The sequence below is a fragment of the Apteryx rowi genome, unplaced genomic scaffold (genome assembly GCF_003343035.1).
Source record: "Apteryx rowi isolate R43461 unplaced genomic scaffold, aptRow1 scaffold_166, whole genome shotgun sequence".
Classification (NCBI taxonomy): domain Eukaryota; kingdom Metazoa; phylum Chordata; class Aves; order Apterygiformes; family Apterygidae; genus Apteryx; species Apteryx rowi.
In genome coordinates, this window is record NW_020447930.1 from 1232558 (window position 1) to 1253730 (window position 21173).

Below are 21173 nucleotides of genomic sequence, written 5' to 3' on the forward strand. Positions count from 1 at the left end.
AGGTCCCTGAAGAGGCCAAAGTTTGCTCTCCTGAAGTCCAGGGTTGTGATCCTACTTATTGCCCTGCTTCCTCCTTGCAGGATCCTGAACTCCACCATCTCAAAATCATTAAAATATTTATATCTGTGGGGAGCAAAATCTTGCAAAGCCAGCAAACTGCATAGGCCTTTATGTAAAAGTTGAGGAAATAGTTTAGGAAGCATTCCAGCTATGTCCAGTGAGTCCAGAAATGCCTGAAGTGTTTCCTAAAGTGCACCCAAACCAGCAAGTTGATTTTTAGGAGTTAACAGCAAAAGCTAATGTGCAACACTGGCCAAAGGCACCAGCACTGACCTCAGCAAAGAAATGGAAAGCCAGTATGTAGTTCAAACAAATCTGCCTGAAGTATAAGTCAAAAAAAAAAAAAAAAAATTAACATATGCAGGAAGTGAGAAATTTCAGTTGATCTTTGTTCCTCCCTTCTGTTACATAACTCTATATACATGCAGGTGTATGTATGTATAAGCAATTCTAGATTGGTAATGTGCATCTCTGAAATATCAATAAAACTATTCTATCTTGAATTTCACTGTCAAAGATTAGATCACATGGACCATTCAGTGTAGAACTGAATGTAAAGTGGGCCCAGAAATTAAATTAGAAAGTCAGAGAAATTAGTTTTGAACACAAACATGCTGCTTCGACAAAACATGCATTATAGAAAGCTCCATGTACAGTAAACAGCACTTTATCATCACTTTTCTTACCCTGGCTTCTAAAGTCACTTTAGAGACCAGAACTTTGTATCTTGACAAGGATTACATAAAAATCCTACCACTTTGTTGACAGCCTCCATATCACAAAGGTTTTCCACTAAAATGCGACATGCTTCTTCTTTACCCCAATGAGCAGCAGCATGAAGTGGTGTCCAGCCATCGTAATCTTTAATATTTACATCGTAGCGAGCCTGTATTAAAAGCCTAAAGAAATTCAAAGAATTAAATCTTGACACTGCTGACAGGAATAGTTAAACTGTCATAAAAATCACAAAATTGTTCTACAGTAATACTCTCCTCCTTTCTCATCAAGTGAAATAGGATAATTTAGTTGGGCTATTGTCAATTTATTAATTCTATTTGCTTCCAGAAATATTTGCCTTTTCATTGTTCAATAGGCATATTTACTCTTAAGAAATATTCAAGAAAAATCTTCCTTGTTCATCTCTTCATTCAAAGTCCATTCTTTATAGATAGATAATTTTATCTATACATGCAGTAACAGAGAAAAGCCTTTTTAAAGAAAGGAAAGCTGTAAAATGTCAAAAATTGTTAGATACACCAGCTATTACCCAGCAAATTATTAAAACGTACTTCTACTCTAACAGTAGTTGCTTAAACTCATGGCATCTCCTGTCACTAACATTTGATGCTGTAGCAAACCAGTGTTTGCATGCATCAGTTGTCCTCTGAGAGGGAGCAGAGCTTCTCCAGCAGAAGATCTGCTTTTCAGCCTGCATTCAGCACTCGACTTTGTATTCAGGTACTAGGCACAGTGAACCCCAATCCCCAGAAAGATTAGTTAGAAGTATGGCTCTGATGTTAGTGGCAAAGTGGCAAGACATACTATTTACACAAAACTGTTTGTCAGGCTAGGTATTCACCTCTCAGAAACGCACCCCATAATTATTAAAAAAATCACATGACCATGAAGTATTCTTTAAAAATTCTGCTTTTCGGAGCTACTGTTTTTATAGTAATATCCTCCAGTGAGTCAACTTTTTTTTCCTCCCAACAGAATTACTTCTCTTTATCATGCTGATGCATCAGTTTTGTTTTGAAACAGAACTCCCATACAGTAAATTATATGTTATAATGATTTTAAAAGCTCTGTCAATCAATTTGTATGTGTACACAAAGCATTACAAGGCTCTGCTGATCTGAAGGGTAGCAATACTTACACAGTGAACATTTCTCATTTTCATCCATCTTAGAGTACATAACTGATCCTAGTACTGCCAAAGCAGTAAAATACATTTACAATCAGAGTAAAAAAAAAAAAAGTAATATTAAGTATGCCTTACTCCAAAGTAAACTCTGGTAATGAGAATACTATCTTTTCAAGTTACATAATTTTACTTTTTTGAAACAGCCATAGTAACAAAGTTAAATGAATACATTATTGATGCAGTTGGCAAGGTAAAATCTAAGATTTTCCTGGACTCTAATTCCAGAAAGTTACAGATAACAAACAATTCTAGCAACCATTAAATGAGTATGAGAAGAATATGCAGCCCTGGAGATGCCTAAATCACTTTGAAATAGTCATTCAAATACCTCAGCAACTTTTTGCATTATGGATTCACATTTTATCAAACTCTTATTACTGAATTAGGGCTGCCAAATGCAAATGCATCATTGGTTTTCCATTATGAGAGTGATTAACAAGATCTGGAAAAGAACAATTTTCCTAGTGAGTATCTACTAAAGATGGAGTCACATCTACTGCCTGAAATCTTTTTTCTTTTTTTGTCCTCTGAAAAAGTATGGCATGCTTTTATCTATATATTTTCAAGCTATTATACGGCTTCAAAATAAGACATCTATGTTTCTGTTCTAACACACTGGTCCAAATTATTTTTAAATGTGATGAAATTCCACTAAAAGCACAGCTTTGAATAAAAAAACAAATTTAACCTCTGTTACATTATACAATATTTGTAGTATTGTATTATTGACAGTTATGTGTCAGTTAGGGGACACCAAAAGTCTGAAGCTTTCCAGGACAGATTTCAGGAGTCAAGAGTTTCTACAACTATCTCAAAAAAGCAAAATGAAATTCTCTATTCTTTCAGGTCTGAAAAACTTTAGTCTGGATCACAGACTCTGCTTTACATATAAATAAACATTTTGTCTTGAAAATATGCTTCTTCCAAAATGCCAATTGCCATTACAAAAAGGCATCAAGTTTGTTTATACAGTTAGCTTTAGAAACAAGGAATGTTTTTTGCCATTATCTTTCTTCTTTTAAATAAGTATTCAAACTCACTATGCACACTGTCTTCACATTTTGAATGACTTAACAGCCTCGTGATTTAAGAGTGCTTGATAACATAAATTGAAGCTTTGAGGAAAAGATAGTTCTAGAAATTGTAATTTTCCAAGATACAATCTCCAAAAGCGAGAAGTGCCTAATCCTATCAACTCCAAGCAGCATTACATCAACAAGACAATCAAAGAGGAAAAATCTCCATTTAAGCCATACTTACTTTAAGACTTCTGTATAGCCCTTAGCAGCAGCTACATGAAGTGCTGTACCACCAGATTTTGCATGCCTGACATCATTTATATGGCCGCTGTTGAGCCACTGTCTTGCATCTCTAAGCATTATCCGTTCTTCTTCTTTTCGAGCTGCCTCGATATCAACTCCTAATTCAGGTGGGGAGGGGGGAGACAGGACACAGAATGCTTTATTTCAAGCACTTCAATTCAATTATATAACAAACTCGTACCATGCTTAAGTGATACAATAAAAATAACAGTGAAACAATATGACTAATGTTCACAGAAAGGTATGAATCTTTTTTTGAAAATGAACCCCAAGAGGTTATGGGAACATCCACTGTAGCATCAGTATGACTGCATCAGTTTGAATGCATAATACAGTTTTTTCCAACAGGAAAAAAAAAATTAAAAAAAGCTATTGAACCGGCCCTCCAATTTTAAGAATTTCCACCATAACAGTATTAATCACTGAAGCAACCTATTAGAAAAAGAAAGAATATTTACAGCTTAACTTCACTAAGTGCCAAAACATTAGTCTCATTCATATGTGGTTACACAGAATATAGAAAACAGCTACAGTACTCTCTGATGCATGGTAATTCTTTAAAATACTAGACATTAAGTAGAAATCCCATTTCTATGGGAAGAGGAACAGCCTAGCTTCTGAACACTGCCAAATACTTACAAGCAAGACAAAACTATGTGTTTTATACTTTCTAAAGAAATTTTGCTTTAAAAAGTTTACTCTCTCTCGCTGTGAAACAGAGACCTTTTCCCTGAATAGCCAAACCTTGGGAATCTCCCCCGTGTCTCAGCTAAAAAAAACACCCACAAACAGCAAAACCATTTTTATATTGCATGTCTCACTAAAAATTACTATAAACTGATGAATAGGGAGAAACCCAACATAACATTTACAAGTTGACAAAGCAGTTTAAACAGGGAAAAAACAAAACAAAACAAAAAAACCCAAACCCAGCCCCTGAACGGGCAAAGCAAGGCAGGTAACTGTGAGCATTTTTTAATCGCTGCTACAAGAAGAGACCAAAGGGTCCTAAAGAGGATGCTGCCCAGTGTCATCCCAGTCATGCTGACTGGGCTCCGACGCCTTAGAGAGGAGAAGGGGTTTAGGAACGGTGCTCATCCAGAGCGCAGACTGTCGCCGCTCTGACCTCGAACAGACGGCCGCTCAGTGAGCCAGCCGTCACAGAAATTGTATCACGTGCACGATCCACCTAAGCTTACGCACTGGTAGGCAAGCGTCTTGGGAAATATTTACTGTTCTACTGATTTCTAATTTCTCTGGTGAAAAATAGAAGAATTTTGATGTTTATAATAAAACCAACTGAAATTTAGAAACAGATTTGATTTACTAGCCACCCATAAAATGACAAATTTCAGCAGCAGCCTTTATAACCTATAAAACAGCAGGTAGGAGAATTTTTAAAATACTGAAGAGACAGATACCAAACCTCTCCTGCTCTTTGACACAGAGCTAATTCTACTTTCTTTCAGTATCTCCTGCTGAATCTTCATCTGTCCCCAAATTGTTTTCCTCCGGCAAACATGTTGCACCACATAACTCTCTGACCTGTCCAACTAAATCAAAGCCCAGCAAAATAAAGCAGACCACAAACAGCACTATGGGAACCTAGAGTATCTCTTTTCAACCCTACTTTACAAAATTAATTTCGCACTGAGAATTCCTATGATCAAATTAGGGAACTCTAGCATAGCTGTTGTCATAACTAAAGCAGCCATTCCCACATTATACAGAAAAAAAAAAAAATTGAAAGTGAGAAGTCCAAATCAAAACTTCACTGAAATATAAACAGAATAAATGTAATGCTTTTGGAAATTCACTTTGTGATTTGTTTGGTTTTTGGTAGCATGTGACAACATGGTATACTCCCTTTCCATCAATGAAAATGCCTGTGCTATTATAATGAAGTTGTAAGGCCAATTTCTTCCCTTTTGGTATACACATACAAATAGTGATGAGGCCTAACTCTTCTTTCCAAAGAAAACCAACCAGAGATCTTCACACTGCAAACAAACAGTGTTTTTTTCAAAATACTTAAAAATGCAAATTACTTACGAAACAATGTTAAACACTTTAATATTACAAGCGACTTCAAAAAACACAATTGAGGCTTTTATTTTCATTCCAATTAGCTGCAAGCTTCATTAAAAGAAAAAAAAAGAAAAAAAAAAGCCTGCAACAGAGTACAGGCCTTTTTTTATTCTGCAGTCAAGTTACAATATATCAGATATTTCCATGGCTACAAATACGTTAAAAAGGATTTAACTGCAAGAAACACAAAGAAAGATCAACAGGAAAAAAAATACTCTGTTCAAATAAGTAACTCTGGTAAAACTTTATGTTAAGGGCATATTTATAAATACTTCCTAAAAAGATATAGCTTTAGTAATGATTATAAAACTGATACAGATATACATTGTTTTAAACAGTTTATTGAATTCCTAGACTCATCCATTTAACCCACTAAAACAATCGTTTTACTCTTTGTAATTTATCTAGTAAAAACTCAAGTTTTATCAGAATCTGATGAAAATCTATTGATCTAGAGGCTAAGCCTGCAAGAGGCAGGCAGACACAAGAGATTGTTGTAGCACTAAGCTGAGTCTTAGGAGAAGCTAAAATGCACTTTTTTTTGAAAGAAGCTAAGGAGAAAAATAAGTAACAGGAAGTTTCTATAACCATCTCTCTCAAGGCGGCCCATGACCACTAAATCTGAATAGAGATCGAGCTTCACATACTGAGTAAACTTTATAACTCAGATATAAAGAATGAAAACCAGAAACATTGAATCAATAATGTATTTATAATCATATATTCTCATTCCTCCAGAAGATGTCTAAATATTGTATATACGAACTATGATAAACTGTAAAGTCTTTGGGCCTTCGTATTTGATTTTCTTTCAGAATGAGACAGCAGTGCAGATCCTCCCTGCACAGCAAGTTCACACATTACACAGTAACTGCCAATAGCAACTATCATCAAGACCATTCCAGTGAGGAAATCCTTCTCTTGGGAAAATTACCCTGTTGAGTAAATCCATCTGCATTTTTGTGCTGCCTGCAAAAACACCATTATGCAAACACAGAGTTTACACTTCATCCGTCAGTCACACTTACGCCCGTCCCCTTTTGGCACGCCAGCACTCACTTCTAACTGAAAATAATTATTAGCATGAGCAACTTGCTGCACCTGAGTGATTCTACAGAAATTCATATCAATGCAGAACTGCTCATGTGTGTGGCTCTTAGTTTCAATGTGATTTACTATAAAGAAAGAACTTAACAAGGAAAGTCCCTCCCAAAGCCTCATCTTGAGTTTCTAACAGCTAATGTCTAAGCGCACTTTTTACTATATCAAAAAGAATTATGTCAAAAAAAGCGCTTTTGTTGAAAAAGAAACTATTATCAAATATAGACTTCCGTCAGTATTACTAAAGAACAATTTTCTGATGCCCAAATAAGACACGATGGCTGCAGAGGACAAACGGCTCCATCAGTACAACTGTTGTTGAGGCGTTACAAGACAGTAAATTCTGATCATTTCTCAGCAGATGAACATAACAGAAGGGTATGATTCAGAAAAAGATATGCTAATGTAATTCAAACATCTCACAGGAATAACCGGCACCAAAATGGGAAATGAACTTTGTGTCATAGAAAGAAAAGAGGCCCTTAGAGATAAGCCAAATAAAATTTCCCATTATTACATGCAGAAATTAGAATGTAAACAGCCTTTATTGCACCTTATACGAACTTTCCTCCTTGCTTTTGTTTTCAAAACTCTAAAGATATCAGGAAAAAAGATACTGCTCCTCATACATGTCAAACACTTTCTTCCTATGGCCCATAGATGGCAATGTGCTGCCTCTGAGCTCCAGTTCATTCGGAGTATTCACTTAAAATACCGGTAAACTTAACCTCTAACAGGCCATCACTTCTTAAATCTTTAATAATTTATTGCTAAATGCTTTTGTTTTTTTAATCAACAAGTATTATTCAACATTTCTAAGCAGGTTCGAAAATAAGATGCTGTTCACTGAATATTTAATGAAATCCCACATAGATTTATACGCTGAATCACTGTTTCAGCAATCTTCAGCCATATAAAGGCATGTTTTACAGATACTGCATGGAAGATCAACCCACTTTTTACTTCATGTAGTGAATTGTTTATATACAAATGTAATAGTTTGCATTTTATCCACATAAACACAGTTGAGCTAAGCAATACATTCAAGATATTCTCATTACATTTACCTATAATTAAGAATGAGGAACATTTGCTTATCCTTGAAAAATGAGTGATCTCTCTAATATATATTGAATAGCCACCACACTGTATCATGAACGCCTTATTCACCTCATTTCACCTCTCCCCGCTAACTCACCTCCCGAGAATGCTTTCTAAAATTCAAAATAACTACTTCAGTGGTTAAAAATAATTTTAAAGGGCATCTGATGATAAATAGCCTTCCATCACCAAAAATTGCTTCCAACCATAACATTTAACCCTACTCAAGACATGAGGAGAGGCAACATTTAATCCCAGCCAGTGACAGCTTCTCTATTTAAGTGACATAACTCTCAAGTCTGCTAACGCTCCACAATGCAAATGAAAACTTTACAACTTCCGTAGAAAAAGACAACTTCTATAACTATGCTATGTTGAAACGCTGCAGAGAAGTAATATAAAGCATCATAATAAGAAATTGGAAGCAATCACATTTTTAATTAAGGAAAGAAGGTTTAAAGAACTCTGTGTTTTTCTATGAAATCTATATACATGGCATTGGACCAGGATAAAGATATCAACTGTAGGGAAAAACAACTAAACAGGTAATAACATAAGCTTTTTTTTAATATAGCACACAAAATAGCTAAAACACGTCATGCAAAGAGGATAGTTGTTCAGCATTATATTGGAATAATTTCCCTAACTCACCTAGTTCACCTAGTTCTGTTACTTGTGAAGCAATCATAACTGTGTCATAAAATCTTTATACCCTACTATGGTGTGTAGATAAGTTTTATACTTCATGAAAGGGTAAACTAACTAGGTTTTAAGCTTAAAAAATAATTAAACCAATACCCTTATACTCCAGAAATAATTCAATAAGTTTAGGCTTATTTATATCACATACCCAAAACACTATCAAAATATTAGAACAGAGAATGTTTCAACAAAATTTATCAAAATTCATTACTTAATTTTTATCTCCCTGTGAAGTTTAGGGTAGAAAAACGCTTTCCCTACTACCAGAGCGCTATGGCTTCACCTGTAGGATAGCCAGTCCCCTAGTTCAGAATTATTACATAATTCATTAAATTAACACAGTCATGCTATATGCTCAGCAGAATACCAGGTGGCCTTGTTTGGTGATCTGTGGAGCACATGAAGAGAGAACACATGGAAACAAGCCTGAACTAAGGGTCACTATTAAGAGGTGTCACATCAGAAGACCAGAATAACTAGAGAAACAAAGATTTTGGGATAATAATAATACAAAAGCTACATTCTTTCATGTCCAACACTGCTTACAGCAGAACTTGTATAACACAAAGATTAAATTTGGATCACTGACTATCTCCTCTCTCAAGGGTTGGAAGTTCAGATTTTGCAGTCTGAATGCTAGAACAGAATGAGCACTTCAGATCCTGCTTTGTGTTAAGCCTGTAACATCACATACAGCTGAATCAGGCGCTATTCTAAAATTTATTTCTGTGAATTTAGTGTCTCCAGACACTGTAGTTTGACATGTCCTTAAAATATATTTCAATACTTGTGCAAATTGGACATAAATATAAACAAACTGATGATCTGCAGAAGTTGAATAACTGCACAACTGGAAGACTCTAAACTTTTTATATAAAACTGAAGGTTTGCATATGCAGCAAAAAGAATAAGCTAACATGGTGACTCCTCAGATTTCTAACAGAAACAAACACCAAATGTTTTACTGATCCTGCTACAAGTTGTGTCTTTTACTACTATTTCCCAATACAATAAACTCAGTTGAGCCAATTTTGCTGCCAAAACTAGTTTCATATCAATAGAAATCCTTGGCTTAGTATAATTAACCATAATTTACACTGAAGAAGTATCTGGCAAGACAGAAACAAGAAGTCCAAAAAAGAGCACTTAAAAAGGAAGATCAAATGGAAAGAAAGAACATGGGAGAGAGAGAGGAAAGGGAAAAGACTAGGATGACAGAGCAGAGATTAAAGAGCAAAAGGATTTTTTTTTTTTTAAACTAAAGAGACAAAAAATGTTTTTCTAAAACTACTGCTTCAGAAAAGAAGATATTGTAATTGCTACTGACATGTTATGTATGGAGGGAAAATGCTTTATAATTGTAGATAAGCAAAACAATTCACTTAACTGAACTGACAAAGCAGTTTCTCACAAGGCCCATATAGCAAAAATGGTTGAGAAGCCTTTGTCTATCTTTTGCTGGAACATCTCAAAAAAAAAAAAAATCAATTCCATTGTCACTTCAAAATTCAGCCTTAGAAATGGAAGAATAATTCACCATGGAAGCATTGTACTGTCCTTACACAGTGTCTGATACAGACCCCTCTGTTGTATATGTGAATACAAATTCACTTTTAAAGTTTTACATACTCAAAAAATACTTTTACATTAAATTTACTTTTTTAACACTATGGCATACAAACTATCTGAAAGTACCATGAACCAAACTGAACTTTCCAACCAATCTTGTCACCAAAACAACTCTGACTGCTGGTGCCAATACACAGGAAACCATATTCATAACATTAGCTAAGCAACACTAAAAATGAAACTATGACAAACGTAGGATTAAATACACACACAAAAGATGAAAGGCAAGAACATTACAGAAAATGTCTACTGAACTTTCACACTGCACCTTTTACCTCTACAGGGGTAAGATTCTTCTGGCATCCACATTTGCTTATTTTCCAAAATAAATTAGCTGATCTTCCCCTGTCAGTACTAATAAAGCTGCGTGGAGCACTCCACAGACCCCACAGCTCAGCTGGGTTATCAGAACTGTGGTACTGCTTTATCATGTAAGAGGACCAGTGCTAAAGCTGGAAGTAAAACTGCATTTAGGCATCGGTGCAACCAAAGATGAAACTGCTACAATGCATCAGCAGTAATTCAGATAAACAACTACGTCCCTCTTTCAAAGCTATTAACTTGTCTAGCCACAACATACCCACAATTAGACACTTTTCAAGTGATTATGATAAAAAATATATGATCATTCTGTATATAATATCAACTTTATAGGGAAGTTAGGGATGCCATCAAAAGCACATTGTTGAAAACTTCATGCTGAGTCACTTATCGTGAATACTGCAATTTAATAAGATATACACTACCACTTCTCATCCAGAAAGCTCCTCAGAAGCATCCTGTAAATAGAAGTATAACAGCAGGACCTGGATGGTAGACCATAAGTGCATTAGGTGAACACAGAAGGCATATGTCCAGAAGTTATAATAGCTAACTGAGCATTTGAGATCAATGACTTCATAAATTGGCTTTTTGTATATTCTCATTAAAAAAAAAACCTCTAAGTTTAAAACTCCAGCTTTTCCTTTCTATCAAGGCAAGTTAAACGATGCAAGTATTGCCTCAATTCTACTATTGCTTACATTACAATTGCTTCATTTTTACCAGCATCCTCATCCCTCTTTATAAGCGTCCCAGGAGAGTCTGGAAGTTTTTTCCTGCCCAACTCCACCTCCCCCAAGCCCTAGAACTAGCAATTGCACATCATCATCAAGGGAAGATTTTTTTAAACGCCATTTTAATGTTAAATTTCTTATGAAAATTCCTTTGCTCTGGCTGCCCCCCCCCCCGATGCCTTAGGCACATGCATTCCAGCAACACCATTAAGTAAGGAACGACAGGCCAAAGAAAATCTCTCTTGACACACAGACACCCTAGATGGAACTGCTCTGGTAGTGTATTGCCTATGGGCTATCAACATGTGCTACTCAAGGAATGGGAGTTCAGCCAGGTTCATACCCTTTCTATTCCATTCCCATCCAGAGTCATTAAATTTTTCCTATGATTTCATCCCTGCAAGTAAATGTCCTTACTTTCCACACTTTCAGGCACAAATTCAGAAGGAGGGATGCTGCAGGCCTTCTTCGCAACTTTTACAAAATTGAAATTCTCAGGTGGTCTAACAGTAAAACAAGCTACTTAAAAATACTTATAAATAAATAAATAAAACCCAAACTCCAAAAGATCCCAGTATTTGTTAACAGTGAAAAGATTAATTCACATAAAACAAAGTACGCATGAAATACCTAGCCTGAAACCCTGCAAAATCAGCTCTCGATATGTTTAACTGCCATGAATACGGACCTTTCCGAGTTCTGCAACAGGCCTGCGTGCAAGTTACTAAGTACTTCCAAGTATAGATGTATATGCTGGGCTTTAGTGCACTGTTAACAAAAGGAAGGCTGAAATGTTGTTAGGAAAGTCCACAGTGTGGCCACGCTATTCGTGGCAGCATACAGGTCCCTGTGCTCCACAGAGAAAGATTGAGGCACCTTGAAGCAGAGTCCTAGCAATTTTTTTCCCGCCTTACATGGTGCTTGGCTCAAGCAACATATTTTTCACATCACCTTTGAAAGACTTATCATCTACAAATCCTTCAGCCAGTCAGCAAGCCAACTGATATAAATATGTAACAGCAATACCTTGAAACCAGAATTTCCATAGCAACATAAGCTTAATGTTTTAAAATAAGCTGAATGATCCCTTTGAAAGCTAACAGCTGCATTGTGGGAACATTTAACACTCTTCTCAGATTCATCAGACAGTGCCATAGAAAGTTCATTGTAAGCTTTCAATACAAAATATGTAAACTATGCTGCAATTTTCAATGAACAGTGACATTTAGTTTAAGTTGCCAATGCTAACTTTACAATTGGGCTGTTCAAAATAATTAAGATTTGCAAAATGAACAAAAATTATATATATAACAAACCATATAACAAATCCCAGATTTTTTTTAATAGTATATAAAGAGGAGGTTCTTCAAGAGAGCTCTTTTTCCAAGCAATGTGAATTTTACAAAGAACTAGAGCCAGTTAGCACAGCATGTCAGTAAAGTCAAATGCATCAAAAACAACTTGAAAGATTTTAGGCTGAGGCACATTCCAAAAACAACTCTTCAAAGAGTGACAGTACTGTTAAAAATAATAATAATAATAGTGGTAAAATAATAGTGATAGCATAGACAAAAAGAGATATTTTCAGCCATCTATCCTGGTGTTCTTTGTGTGTTAACCTTAATAGCTGTTTATCAGAATTCATTTAATAATATCAAATATTTGAGTCAAAGTCTTTGTCAAATCTACAATCTCCTTCTACATATTAGCACCTAGCTTTTATTTCTCTGCATGTCATCTCATCCACTTTCTTTTCAACATTTGGTTTGGGCATTAAGCAGGTTTAACCATACAAATTTAATCAAGGTAAAGCTGAAGTAATTAACAGTTTACTGTTAAATTACATAAATCTGTCTTAGAGACATACAAATTCAATACTACAAAAAATATATGTAACATTTCCAAGGAGGAAGAAGCCTTTTAGGGAGGGAGGCAAGAGGCCAAATGTAAAAAGTAATGGAGATGCAGTCCCCTAGTCCCCCATCCCCCAAAAGGTAATTTTCCATCTTCACTACGAGTGTCATCACCTTCATTACAACTCAGACATCATTCCTCTTCTTGTATTGGGAGTTTTGGGATAACAACATTCATATCTGACTCAAAATGACGAGTCAACAACTACTGAATATTCTCTCCCCTGTGGAATGGAAAAGGCCAGAAGCTTTCAAAGACCTTTTACTGGAAAACCCACTTGAGCAGTGGAACATGGAAAAGAGCAGTGTGAGGGGAAAAGCAGGAAAAATGAGTCAATAAGCTTTTTCAAAGGTCAATATCCCTTGTAAAGACACCACTACCAGCACTGTCCTAGCAACTTTCTATGAGTAAAGCATGTGTACTTAGGATATATGTTGCTAAGAGATACCATCAAAACTTAATACTTATCCATTAACTGTTATATGAATGCTCATCCATATGGCACGCTCTTAGAAGAGTACACAAATTTTACTGGGAAGAACTTGAAGGTTTGTGACTGGTTCTCAGGCCTAAAACAAGTGCAACTTAAGACTGCATATCTCAAGTAGTTTCAGACATTTGGCACTGTAGAAGGGCACTCAAAAGGTCAAAAATAGACACAAAGTGTGACTTAAGTGACATAGTATAGTTGCTTACTCTTGTTTAAGTCATTCTAGGCTCTCTTGTAGCCGATGGAAAGGAATAGGTACCTTAGGGGCTGGATTCACCTCAAACTGATATCTAACTGAGTCACCCTAGAAGTCCCTATTTCTCTCCATAATGGAACTCTGGGGCACTTTACTTCAACACAGATGTCTAGTTTTAAGTTCCTACCTCACAGATGCACTGAATACCATCCATAGTATCTGAACACCACCTAAATTCTGGCAAGTTCAATGAACACAGGAATACAACCAACACGTGGTTCAATACCTCCAAGCTCTTTCTCCCCAAGAAGTTGAATAAAAATGCCTAGAAGACATTAGCACTGTAAAAGATTTTGACAACTCTCATTAAAAAATAGAGTGACTTTAAAATCGCTAATTTAACATAAGTTCTCAAAATGTATTTAACATTCAACAAACAAAATCAGCCTTCCATATTCAAAATTACCTTGTCTATTTACTTCATTCTGAAGCAGCTCTTCCATTGCTTCTTCTTCAGCAATATCTAATGGAGTGTCTCCTTCACTATTTACAGCTCCTACATGTGCTCCTTGACTAATTAAATACCTGTAAATAGAAAAGAAAAACAAACTGTTTCGTAGACAAAAAGAGAAGGTGAGCTACAACATAGTAAAGCTGATGCAATAACAGCTGCTATAGTAAAAACATTCAGCAAGCATGGATATCATGTGCAACGGAGGCATGCATTTACACAAGACAATTAAAACCAACTGTTTGCTATGAGCAAAAAAAAAACCAAAAAAACTCTCATCCCTATCTACAACTCATGAACACACACGTCTTTTAAGCATAATAGCCATTAATACAAATGCTCTTCAGTTTGTCAGATTTCCAACACATTTAAATACACGTATTTGCAAGAACTGAAAGAAGAAAATGAGTAGATGACGAACAAGAGTGAACACAGCAGTATACAGGCCAAAACATTGATTCCTGCAAGCTTCTCATTATCATATCAAGACAGTCTTCCTAGAACTTCCATATTCAGTGATGCATTAGCTTTCTATATGTTGCAAGAATCATGGCTCCTGGTCTCCAAGTCAGCCTTGTAAAGTTAGTAAAACTAAAATCACCTCTGCTCCTAATTATTTATAATTCTTTGACAAAAAGTGAAGCTGTTGAGAAACACATGGGAAAATTATGAGCAAAAGAAGGTTATCAGGGTCCAAAACACAGAGGATGGAAGATGACTATCTCTAGTTATCTTCATATTCCCACTGGCTTTCAGCTGTCAAGACTGCCACATGAACAAAAGGTTCATAAAGGTACATTCCCATTCACCCAACAGAACCCTGTGGACAGAATACATGAGGAAAAGCAGCATCTCATTATTTCTATATCCTAGAAACCAAAATTATAAACATCCAAGTTGAGACAGAATTAAGTACTTCTTAGCAGCAGGAGCAATAAACTTCAGTTACCCAGCTAAACAAGTGCTTCCCTTCATTCTTGTTACCAGGCCCCTTTTATGCTCTTTCTTTCATAACATCATCTGTAAGTTTAGCTTTTGGTTGTGAGCAGGAGGGGGAGAAAAAGAAGCCTGTACTCTATATGTTATTCAAACCCTATGTGTCTAAGTGTTTTGTTATTTAAAGTACTGCTATCTCAGAAGTCAACAATCCAGACTGAGTGGAATTTATTTCTGAATTTCAGATTAAGTCTAATGGATGGATTCCAACAAGAAGTCATGAAAGGATTAAACTATTTCATTGTACTAAACCATAAGCCTATAAAGTTATTGAAATCCTACAGCTTAATATATAATCTGCTTCTGAGTAGCTAATGAACAATAATTAAAACAGCAATACAGACTGGTCTTACATTTTCTGCCCATAACATTTTTACTTCCCTAACAAATTCAAGTTTGTCTACTTATAGGAATCTGATCTCACAACCAGAGACTCACTATAGCACAAGCACAAAATTATAAAAACACCTCCTGCCTTGCAGAGCTTACAATTTACACTTTCCACATACTTGAAAAAAACGCAGGGAAATAGTCAGACCTGAAGAACTAGTTATCCACTAGGTAACAGGCGTATGAAACCAAAAGTACTTTAACCTCACTATTGTAGAATGTCAAACATGCAGGAGCCAACTAGAAAATTAATTTACTATTAACACAAATGCTTTATTTGACTACTGCCAGTTAACAATGACAGATCCCAGATCTAGGATCAGTTTTTCCTCATCTTTGTTCAGTATGTCTGTGCTTCAAGTACTCTCATAGGTTTTTTTGTTGTTTTTTTTTAAACCTTTTTTTAAATGTATGGTTTAAACAGCACCTGTTATTAAGCCTTTGTAATTAGATCAAGAGGTAAGGGGTGACAGATCACAAAACAGAAATGAATTCCCAGAAGTGTAATTGCATCTCCAGGGACATGAAACATTAGTTGCTACCACTAGCTTTGATGGTATGCTGTGCCATTTTTATTCCATTCCTCCTAAAAGAGGGTAGCTTTGGCTCTTTCCTCTCTTAAGTTTAAAGAAACTATTCCTACAGGAATGAAATATTAATTCAAAGTAACTTTAATTTTAATTTCTCAACAATACTAGTTCCACTGTTTTAACAGTTTCATGGCATTTTAGATAACATACTGGATAACTGCTATGCAGTGAGCAGGCAAGAACAAGGGAGATAAATATGTACATTAAAATAAGGAAAATTAACAGAAACAATGTGGAAAATAATATAATCTTACAAAGTTAAGACTTTGGACTCAAAATCAAAGTTATTGACAAAAATATCTTTAAAAATACCCCAAATCCGTGTTCATACACTTTTCAACTTGCCTTGTCCAATATAGACATGAAAATAAGTGATGTTTGAAAAAAAACTGATTTTACCTGTTTCTATCTAATACCTATAAGGCAAAATGAAAGCTACTTCTGAAAAGGAAAATATACATCTCCCTGAAGCAGCTGTATTTTGTTCAATCAGGTCAATGAGTCCTAGAAAAGCTAAAAGGAGCAAGGCATAAGAAAGAGCAGGGAATGAACCAAGGAATACACAAGGCTGCAGCAACACATCAGAAAGTCATTATTTAGACATATGAAAAACTTGATGATCCTTTAAAGTAGAACACAAAAAAAGCAGCCGCTTAGAGACCAAAATCAGATCAACAGAACTCGTGGGATTAATAGGACGGGAGCAGGATCTGAGTTCCCCTTTGCACGTGTTCACAGGATGTTGCTTTTGCTGGGTCAAAGGAAGAATCATTTGATGAAAAGATGAATCCGTGGACCCTGCCCTGAGTTCACAAAATTTAAAGGGATGGGAGAAAGAGGGAAAAGGATGGAGAGCAGCGCCCTTCCCTGGGAAGTGAAAAAATCTTCAGGGTGATGGCCCCTTCCCTTCAGCCTCTCCATCCAGGCCTCCCCTCTGCTTTCCCCACCTCCTAACTGATCGCCTCAAACAAATTATTGATGCAATAAAAACACACAGAGCTCTTCTCAGTCTAAAACAAATTATTCAAATTCCAACTATTTTAAAGATGTCATTTAAACTTGGCAACATAAACAAAGTTTGTTCCGTTCGTCACATCATTCAATAACAGATGACCTGGTGGTGAAAAGGTTCACGCGTTTGTTAATCTTCCTTTACAGTGAAAACAGTTTCAGCAAAGCAATGATATGGTTCAGATACTGCACGAAATTACCCGGGTGCCTACAGGATCATAGCATTAATTAGGAAAGCCGTCAGGAGCGAGGCACGGGAGAAGAGGCGTATCAGGCACGTATCATCGCTGGCAGAAAGGAGACAAATTTGGTAAATGGGAGGAGGTGAACGCTCTGTGGCTGTGAGGCACAGCCGAGCCACGCCAGCGCCAGCACAAGCCTAAATGTGAGAAGCTCTTGTTTTTTTTTTTTTTTTTTAAATCACTTTCCAAATTACACTCCAAAATAAATGTTATTTAAAACTAATAGTATGACTTCAAATACAGGCATATATGACATTTCAGTTATTCTGGTACCATATACTAACATCTTCACACACAAGAGATTATTATTTTGTGTATGTAAGTATGTATATAGAACAAAACGGCCATTCATGTCTCCAAACAAAAGCAAATAATTACCTTTTTCATCTTTATTAAGTAGGTATTACTTTCATCAAGAAATTTCATCTTTTTTTTCATTCAAAATGTAAACAAGTGAGAAGGAAACAGTAGTCTTATAACCATACCACATTTATTTTTGGAGCTAAAACTTTCAAGTGTTGACATGCAAACTAAAAGCACCTCTTTAAATTACTCTTGTCACCTAAGCGTAAAGAATTGCAAGTACCCCAGGAATACTGGGAAAGACAAGAGCTGGAAAATAAAATCGTTCCCGAGACTTTTGCCCCGATGTTCCATGACATACATTATGCACTTGGGGTAAGACTGGAACAACAAGTTTGCTTTGGGATACCATAGCTTTAGGAAGGTAAAAATACTTCTGTTTGAAATTTGTGTTTTAGCAATCACTGCTATATATCCCTCAATAGCCATTAAAGTGTAAACTGAAATTAACAATCTGGGGGGGAGGGGGGGAGAGAAACATTTCTTTTAAATAATTATTAAATAACCAAGATTCTTTCCCAACACTTTATGGAAAATTCACTTCAACACCTTTCATAAAAAATTGGAGTCTCAGCATCTCTGAGACAATCAATAATAATCCTCTAAGACTACTATATATAAATGAAATAATCCATACTAAATCCCAGCTCTAGAGCTGGAAGTAAAAAGTTTTACCCAAGAACTTTGCCTACACTCGCAATTAAAAAATAATAATAATCTACAGCTGAGAAAATGATTGCATAAGTCTATTAATAAAATACATATTAAGACACAGTAAACAGAGGAGGACACCTCCCTTCGAAGACAGTTAAATACAAACGTAAGTCTTCCTTTGGGAAGCAGCTACTTCAGAATCTGGAAGACACTCAAACTCTGATCTACTAAATTTTGCGAGTTGCAAACAACTAGAAGGGCTGCAGATAACATTTGGCTAGGCATTACTTATCTCAGCAGCAGAAACGGGGGCATATGTTTACATTCGAACCTTGCCCCAGTTCACAATATCTGGAAACAAGTTTGCAAAGTCATTATGGATATAATTAACTTTAAGTACTTGCTGAACCTGAAGGTCACTAGAACAGTGGCAAGCGCAAGGCAGGAGTGCACAGTGGCTGCTGCACTGATTCAGGTCTGTAAGAATTGCTGACTGAAGTCTGTCTCGAGAACTCTCTAGAGAAAATAAGAGGGTTTCTAGAGAAAATAAAGAGGGTTACTTTCTAACTATCCAGAATACTAAACAGTATTCTCTAACTGCTAAAAATGTGAGGAGGGGAGCCCCCCCCCAAATCTCTTACTGAATAGAGGTTTAACATGCTGCGTACGCATTTAAAAACCACATTTTCAATTTGGCCTCCTAAGGAATCAAGGCTTAATTGTTAGTGGTGGCACCAACAAAGAGCACAACCAGTCTCCCAGCAGTTTTTAAATAACGACCGGTTTCCAGGCAAGCCCACTTCTCTTTCCCCACCCCCATGATGGTGGAGCTCAAACGAATTCCGTGAGAGTTTTAACTCAAGGATAATATGGAGCCAAAGACAGAGAAAGTGCCACTATGTTCACGGCAGCTGTGCAATCAATCATTTGGAAAGAAAAAAAAAAATCTGCCCCACAGTTCACAGGACATAAAAGCAAATTAAAAAGTTATGAATCTTTTGAATATGTATCTTCAATTGCCTTCTCTTACTTTCAGAATTACATCACTGATTTGTTCATACAAATCTTGGTACACTTTTGAACATGCATCTTTGTAAATACTTCAAGTTACTAATACAAAAACATCAACAACAGATCTTTCCAAACTATTAAGTTTTCAAGCACCATTTAACAAATAACGACTAAAATTTTAATACTGCTCTTTCAAATTGTTTTAATTTGTAAGTTAAAGTACACTAAAACTTTAACACTTGATTCTTTTGATACTTTCTATTGGCTTGACTGCAAGGGAATTTCTATTTCTTTAAAAAAGTCACTACAGAAGAGCTTCAGTTTGTCAAATTAAATTTTTAATTGAATGTTATAATCCCTCAGTCAGAAACAGAACTGCTACCTGAAACTTCTTAGCCCTTCTAAAAGTAGGGTTTTTTACCTACAGCGAAAATAGTACTTGAGAGCAAGCAAAGCTGTAACTACCTGCATATGCACCATATCAAGAGATAAAAATCACAGCTTGTTTGTGATATTTGCATTCTTTTGGGTGTTATTCAATTTATTATTTTGAGAAATTATGATGAATAAAGCCTTTTTTTTTTTTTTTTTAGTCTTAAATTAAACAAACCAGAAGCAAATACTATACCACTAGGCTAACACTGTGCCAAATTCTGTTGTGGTAAGTGGGATGCATATCCCCAGTGCAATTAGGCAAGTTTTGAGGTAAATGTGAAGTTAGTTGAATACGAGCCAACCGCTAACACCCACCCCTCCATTCCTCTCCCCTGTGCCCTGCTACTGTCACATTCACATTTAAACATGTTCTTTACAAAAAGAAACAACAGATGCATTTATCGATAAAGAAATGTCACAATTTCACTTCTTTGAATACATATTTTTAACACCTGTAAGTATTATTTTGCCAAGGCTGTATAAAAGTACACAACATCAGGCAGATGACTCATTGACCTAACACAGTATGGAAGAAGTCTGCTCGCCCAGAAAAGGGACATCTGACGCATCTCAAGCTGCTGCCAACCAACATGCAGAAGGCATGGCTTTTCACACCAGGAGGGAGCTCTTCATTCTTTTCAGTGACAACCTCTACATAATTTCCCTTGTTCCTCTTTCTCTACAGCAAAATATTCCTGCAGTTATGTTTTTTCCTGAAGCTACCACGAGATGTACTAAAGAAGAAAATAAAGGATCCATGCCTAACATGGGAACCAAAACTGTACAAATTTCATTGGGCCAAGAATACTTTGTCCTGAATAATTTTAAGACTGATCTGGAAGAAATTAAACAACTTCAAAAATAATTAAGTTAAATTCATAGATAACTCTTATTTAGGCAGTTTCCAAAACACCATGTTATGCTGTCAGTTGCTGTTGTGCCTCAACCATCTGTGTCTAAACATTGAGAATTGAATAAAGACTGAACTAAAAAAAAACAGGTTTCTATGATACCATTTAAATTAAAAGGAAATCATAACAAAAGTCTCACAATTAAACACTTCTTTGCTGGCTTTCCTCAGTTCATTACTGATCGTATACACAGGCATCTTAAAGTTATGTCTCTGCAAATTCCAGAAGATATTCACATCTTTCTCACAAAAACAAAGCTACCACACCTTCTAAATAGTAATGTTGACCCCTAACAGCAGTATGACCAACTAGCAGCTACACAAAATACCAGGTTAAATACGGCAATTTGGGATTACTTAGCAAAAGTAGATAACTATTTTTACTAAAATACATGAGTGCAACATTTAAAGCCAGCTGATACCAACAAGAGATATAAGGCAGAATTTATGCTTTCTTCTTGCAGATCACTGATGCAAT

General features: G+C 35.9%; 1 protein-coding gene across 11 annotated transcripts in view; it reads right to left on the minus strand.

The window, feature by feature from the left end:
* Positions 1-21173, minus strand: part of PPP1R12A (protein phosphatase 1 regulatory subunit 12A) — a 128656-nt gene that overhangs the window by 49940 nt on the left and 57543 nt on the right. For all 11 annotated transcript variants that reach the window (XR_003252553.1, XM_026060190.1, XM_026060187.1 and 8 more), the window contains 3 exons: positions 14049-14167; positions 3245-3404; positions 815-959 (listed from right to left, as the gene is read on the minus strand). Coding sequence is in view for 10 of the 11 variants with exons in the window: in XM_026060190.1 (XP_025915975.1) it covers positions 815-959; positions 3245-3404; positions 14049-14167 (424 nt within the window). In the remaining variant the exon portion in view is untranslated. The remainder of the gene's footprint in view (positions 1-814; positions 960-3244; positions 3405-14048; positions 14168-21173) is intronic.